Source organism: Lithobates pipiens, unplaced genomic scaffold (assembly GCF_037356315.1).
Source record: "Lithobates pipiens isolate NorthernLeopardFrog02 unplaced genomic scaffold, aLitPip1_a1.2 Scaffold_25, whole genome shotgun sequence".
Taxonomy (NCBI): domain Eukaryota; kingdom Metazoa; phylum Chordata; class Amphibia; order Anura; family Ranidae; genus Lithobates; species Lithobates pipiens.
Window position 1 is genome coordinate 39951429 of NW_027507787.1, and position 7089 is coordinate 39958517.

The following is a 7089-nucleotide window of genomic DNA, read 5'->3' on the forward strand; positions in this document are numbered from 1 at the left end:
CTTCTGTGAAATGGATGAGCTCATTCTGGACTGAGGCCAAACCACAGCCACAAATCACCTTTCCTAAAACAGCCATGTCACTACCAGGCAGATCTTTGTCTACACAGCTCCAGTGAGGACAACCATCATATAAACATAGAAACAGCTTACATAAACCTAACAATGCCAGTTATTATAACGATGCCAACAGGCATGATCAATTGCCTTTTTAGGCCTCCTTTGCGGAGGTGCTGAGGCCTGTACACCGTAAATTGGACGTTTGTTTATGTGGCTGGAACCGCCAGGTGCTGCATGCGGGTGGTGCATAGAACACTTTGGGGATGCAGTGGCTGTACGGACACAGCACCTTGTCCTAATTTGACAGGTGGGAAGTGCTGCCATCCTGTCTGCATTCAGGACCACTTACCCACACGCCTGTCAAATTAGGACGAGCAGCCGTGGCTGTACAGCTACTGCATCACCATAGACGTATGCAGACCATACATGGGTCGTATTCCGAACAAATTTTCCTTTTGAAAATCAGAAATTTTGGGCGTTTTGTAATCTGATGGTGCCACCATTGACTTCCAAATTCAACCAACCAAGCCTTCAATTTCACCTCATGTTACAGAAAAGACATTTCAGTGCCAGAAATCTTCTTTTCTTTCCAGGTCACAGCTCATGTGCATTTCTTTTTTCCATTACATTTCATGCGCAATTCTCTAATCATGGATTCGAAATCTGTTAGCTCAAACAATTTCCAACATGCCGATCATTCAAATTCGATGACCACACAAAAATCAAACTTTCCTGCAGCACAGGTGCGAAATTTGAACAAAGATTCTTAATTACAATTTCCGAAAATAAAGTTATTTTGGAATGCGACTTATGTATGGCCTGCATTACACGGCCTGCCCACATGCAGGAACCAGCAATTCCAGTCAAATAAAAAAATGACTGATTATGGCACATGGGCTTCAGCACCATGTGAATGTGGATCAATGGGCAAATGCAGTGTACTTCTGACATTAGTTTAGGATCCTTCTAAGGCCCCTTTCACACAAAAGTGTCCTATCAGTCTGTTTTCTAACTTTGACAAGACAGATCAAAAACAGCCTGCAATGTATCCATATATATGGCTCAATATAAGTGGACGTGCGTCCGTTTACATCTGGGTCCATTCAGGTTCGTCAGACCAAAAGCAAGACGTTTTTGTAACGGTTTTGCGGACCTGACCAGATAGGCGGACACACATATTCTTACATCTGGCTGCCTGTAGGGATTACATGGATCAGTTTTTCCTCCATCACAATAACACACACACACACACGAGATTCCATTCTGATCTGACCCAGAAGAGGAAGCATGTAGGGCACCCTGATGTGAAGGAACAGAGGACACCCTGAGGGGAAGGAACAGAGGGCGCCTATGTGAAAAGAGCATCAGAGTTCATTGTAGGCACTGCTGACCTGTTTTTGGCCTTCTTCAGCCGTTTCTGCATTCCTATAGATTTGTTCTAAACCAAACAAAAGACTGTCGACACCGGCCCGAGAGCTCATTCACCTGTATACTGTTATTTCCATCCCTCTGAAAAACGTTCTGCGGTGATAGCTCTTCAAAGACATTTGACAGGTGATATAGAGATATAGATATAGATATAAATATCTATATATATCCATCCAACCATAGCTGGTCCCACTGCGTTCAGTAATATGGCTCTCAAAAAAAAAAAAAAAAAAAAAACACACACACACACACACACATACAGCAGCAGTCATTTGTTTGCATGTAAACATACAAAAGCACTAGGGGGATCCTAAGCGCACAGGAATGTAAACAAGCGCACTGAAAATGCATTAAAACTGTGTGCAATTGTGCATGTGGAAACACACACTGAACACAGGGATTGTGGGTGACCCAGCCTTTAACCCAAAAAAGCCAACCTATCATGCCGCAACTGTGTCCACTGGCACATAGTTGCAGGGCGGCAGTGACGTGCCCCCATTCACTTGAATAGGTTGTGTTCAAGGATGGCATTGCCCTCCAAATGCAACACGCCATTTCATTTTTGCCTTGGCTGAGAAGCAAAGCATCGTGGCCATGGCATGTGTACAACCCTTAGCAGCTGCATTTCTGGGTTTAGGTGGGGAGCAACTCAACCGCCCGCTTTTTATCACCCATGTGAAAGAGCCCCAACAATGCCCTGTAGGTGGTAAAATGGCAGGTGCAATTAACCTGTTGCCTCCCAGATAAGACATTTGGCAGCAAAAAGTTAGACCTTGGTGTGGATGTAAACCCTCACATATGCCCAGTGAGGTAAATAGCTTCAGAAGATACACAGGGATGAAACAAATCTCCCTATATAAGTTTTAATTGTATATCTGCTGTCTTCAGCTTTCTACACATTTAGAAAGTGTACATCATGTTAAAAACAAAAATCTTTCTTCCTCTTTCAGCAGCACATAGGAGTGGGTGAGGAGACTGGGTTTACTCTGTGTGTGAGCTGATTGGAGGAGAGAGACAACCCCCCCCCCCTCCAGGAAGAGGAATGACACAAATTTTCAGCTACTGTTATCTCATGCGTCTTAGGAATGACTCATGCTGATAACCGAGGAACAAAGCACCAGAGAGAAACTACACTTATGCCCCGTACACACGATACGAAAATCGTACGGAAAATACCGCTTTCGATGCGATCGTACGATAATCGGATCGTTAGTACAGAGCTTTCGAGAGCCGATTCGAACAGTACATCCGATATTATTCTATCGGACGTGCACGGAAATTTTTTTCGTACGATGCTAGATCGTACGATTTTCGTGTAATCAGTACAGCTATCGTTCGAAAATGCAATACAAATGCATTACAACACATGACATCACGTACGAATTTTTTTTATGTCGTGCGGGAATTTTCGTGACTTTAGTAAACTCATCAGATTCGATCTGAGATTAGCATGCAATAAAAAACGGACGTTCATTCGTCCGATAATCTCATCGTGTGTATGGGGCATTAGAGCTTTGGAGAGAGATAAGTAAACACTACAGATATGTGTGCTTAGTTCAACTTTCATAAATGGGGGTTTACATCCACTTTAAAAATGCCCACACATCACGCATGCGTCACGGTTTCTGTGCTGGGAGCGTGCTCACTGTGCGCTCCCAACACACTGAGCTTGTGATCATGTGACCACTGTGACAGGCAGTTACAGTACAGTAGTCACATGATTGATGATTTCCCCCCCCCCATTCCCCAGACAATCTGAATTTTCTAAAAGATGCCAGGGCGGGCCAGAAATTCCAGGGCCAGGGTTCCTGTCCCATGCTGAAAAGGGTATCAAAACTCTCAAACCACAGAGAACAACTGCCTACAGTCTATGGTTATACTTTGTTACCAATTATGCATAGACTAGCTCATTCGATTTTATAGGACGAATACTGTACTAATTACATGAAATTCAAACGTTATGGTCATTAACAAGAAAGATGTCCATCTGAATAGTCCATATCAGCTCTGGAAAGCAAAGTGTTAATAAAAAGATCAAACAATCGTTCTGATCGTGTGTACTAAACGTAATACTGATGTCAGCCAGACGATTCCTCTGTAGCTGAGCTGAGGCAAGAGGTCGCTCCCAGCTAGCGATTGAGATCCAGAAGCTTCAATCAGCGACATCTTTCACTGTGTGCAATCGTACAATCGCCTTTAGATCTGCCAATAATTATATAGTACAGGAAGCCTAATCAAAATTTAGATTGGATAGCTTAGGAAGAATATAGACCGTGCAAATTTCTTTCCTGCAAGGTAGGTCCTCATAGTACATCATTTTGGTAAATCTAAAGTTGGTTGTACAGCAGACTGTAACATGTATGGCGATCCTAGGGCTACTCCTAGACATAGAACGATTGTCCTGTAATCAGTTCGATAATGATCAGAATGGGAAATGATCATATAAAAAAAAACTTGACAGATTGTGACATCTACAATCCCACCCCCCCCCCCCCCCCCTCTCATTTAAAAACATTACCAATCAGTCACTACTATTTTTCTTTCAAGAATGGGAATATACTGAAACCATGAACTCATACACTCAGCAGAAGACACCATGCACAATTATAGACCAAACATGACAGCTGGCCATACACGATACAATCTGGTTGCACAATCTCCTTTAGAGTTACCAAAGCTTTGTAATAGGATGACAAACATTAAAGTGGTTCTAAAGCCTAAACATTTTTTACCCTAAAGTGGTTGTAAATGCTTAAGGTTTTTTTTTTTTTACCTTCACGCATTCTATGTGCAGAAGCCCCCCAATACCGAGCTGAGCCCCGTCTTCATCCACCGATGTGCACAAGAGCCTTGGTTGTCCTGGTTCTCGTCCTCCTCATTGGTTGAGACAACAGTGAGAGCCACTAGCTTCCACTACTGTCAATCACAGCCAGTGAGCCAATGAGGAGAGAGTGGGGGGCAGGGCCAAGCTGCACTCTGTGTCTGAATGGACAGACAGAGCAGTGGCTCAGCTAGGGTGCCCCCATAGCAAGCGGTTTGCTGTGGGGGCAACTGGCAGGAGGAAGGGGGCAGAAGCACCAGTGGAGGACCCGAGAAAAAAGTATAACAGGTTTCCTTTTTTTTTTTAAATGCTTTCCCTAAATTAAGATAAAAAAAGTTTTTTTTTTTTTTTTTAATCTTAATTATCTTAATCCCCCCCCCATAAACTTAGCTTGCTGTCAGTCAAATCCTGTGACAAGAGATTGGGGCTGGGGTCGAGCTGTACTGTCTGTGTCCATGCATGCAGGCAGTGTGGCTCAGGATTGAGCACACACATGTGCCACTAAAGAATGTGGCTTCCTATGGTGGCACCTACCAAGAGGAGCCAGGAGCATGGGCGGGGGAGCCCAGAAGAGGATTGGAGCTGCTCTGTGCAAGTCTATTGCACAGAGCAAGTAAAAATAACAGGTTTGCTATAAAAAAAAATAAAAAAAAAATAAAATCACACACCACACTTTACGGTTCATTTGGTTTGTATCCAATCAGACTGGCCCTTGTTCTACACAAGCTGATAGATGTAAAGGAGCTTGCATAGTGTATACTGTAGTCTCCCTCTCATATCTGTGGTTGTTCCAAGTCTGGATTTAATAAACTGGCATTCTGTCTGTAATTAATCCGATACTGCAGAGCAGTGCTGCCTGAGGGGCATGCTGGTACTTGTAGTCCACCAGCAGCTGCCGTGAAGCAGGCTGAGCATGAATTTGCAAAAGTAGACAGAATATCACATAGAACTCAGGAAACCACTGTGTACTCCACCCTGCCAGTCATCTCATGCATAGAGATCAAAGGAGAGGAGCCTCTTCTATGACAGTGTATGGGGGTACAGACGACCCCTGATCTCCCCCCATAGAGATCACAGCTCGGAGTTGTCCACACAGAGGATCCCTGATCTCCCCCCCATAGAGATCACATATGGGAGATGTCCACAGAGAATCCCCGATCTCCCCCTATAGAGATCACAGCTGGGGGATGTCCACACACAGAGGATCCCCTATAGAGATCACAGCTGGGGATGTCCACACACAGAGGATCCCCTATAGAGATCACAGCTGGGAGATGTCCACACACAGAGGATCCCCTATAGAGATCACAGCTGGGACTTACCCTGGAAATGGTTAGAGGTTGATCGAAGTCTTTTCCCCCGACCAGTCGGAAGCCCCATGGTGCGGGTCCGGTGAGGACGACACGTTTGGTGGTCATAGTCCGGAGGGATGGATGGATGGATGGAGGAGGGAGGTGTGGAGTCTTCTCCCGGCAGGCTGTGAGTGTCCAGCTTCTCCCGAGGACGGATCCTCCGGCACAAAGGGGCGTGGTGTGTGACAGCCGGGAACTCCCTACAAAGACTGTTCAAGTGGCGCACAGATTCCCTCTTCTTCCTCTATTGGGCAGTGTGTGTGTGGGAGGTCCCGGCCCCGCCCCCTCTGACAGCACTGTGCCCATATATGGAATATCAGGATTCCAAAGTTCAGGAATGTTGTCAGAGCTGAGCATTCCTCTCCATCATCACTCGGCACCCTGGAGGGACCCCGGACTGTGGAGGGACCCCGGACTGTGGAGGGATCCCGGACTGTGGAGGGAAGGCCTGGCCATTCATTTCTTCATAGCATCTCTTTACACTCTTCCATAGGAAAGTATAGCTAAAGCCCAAACTGTCTTGGGTAGTATAGGGCAGTGGTCAATGGAACCCCACATGGGGCCCATAGTAACATATGTATAGGGCTCCACCCCACCCAAAGACAGACAATGAACACTCTAGTATGTGGGCTGATGTGACTGCAGTAAACAGGCTCCAGTCTCCTTTCACACCATTGCGTTCTGGATCGCAAGCAGAATCGCTACAATTTTGCTTTCAGTGGCAGCCCAATCATGGCGCGATTTTGCCAAATTGTCACCCGATGAATCATTGTAAAATGACACAAATAAAATTGCGGGATGCCTGTTGCCCAAAATGGGGGGATAGGCATCCTGCAATTTTGTTTGTGCAATTCTACTTTCAAAATATTTTATTTTATATTAAAGGCACTTACATACGTAAAACAGTACACAAACTAGCAGTAGCAGGGAAGGCCTGCTGTCACAATGTAAGTAAAGAAAACATGAGACATTAGTGAAAAACAGACAATATCAAGAGTGTACAGTCGGCAAGCCCTTCCTTATCGAGGGGCTACATCAATAAGAGGTAACCGGGGGGTGTCCCCCCGGGAGAGCCCACCAGGTAGAACTATTAGGGTAACTCCCAGGAGCCCCCATCCCGACACCCCTAATAGGGAACTTGCTGTGCCAGGATGAGGGAGTGTCCTCCCAGGCCCCTCCCTCGCAGAGGGGAAAAACAGTCGGAGGATCGTCTGCCGTGGGTACCGCAACATTAAATTGGACTGAATGGTGAACCTGTCAATTACAGCTCTGTTGAGCAAACCAAAATCTTAGAACGACTAGAAGGACAGAGAAGAGAAGAAAGGAGGAGAAGAGGAGAACAGAGGGGTCGGGGGAGGTAAGCTATGTCCTGAAAGGGTGGAAGGATATAGCGAGGGAATGTTTCGCAATCAATGTAAGAATGGGTGCTTT

General features: G+C 45.6%; 1 protein-coding gene across 2 annotated transcripts in view; it reads right to left on the minus strand.

Annotated features, from left to right (window-relative positions):
* The window catches only part of PDLIM1 (PDZ and LIM domain 1), an 82172-nt gene extending 76335 nt beyond the window's left edge, over positions 1 to 5837 (minus strand). The window contains exon 1 of one of the 2 annotated variants that reach the window (XM_077454295.1): positions 5629 to 5837. In XM_077454295.1, the coding sequence (XP_077310421.1) occupies positions 5629 to 5724 (96 nt within the window). In that variant the 5' untranslated portion in view covers positions 5725 to 5837. The remainder of the gene's footprint in view (positions 1 to 5628) is intronic. The other variant, XM_077454296.1, reaches the window with a different exon arrangement.
* Positions 5838 to 7089: the final 1252 nt, after the last annotated feature.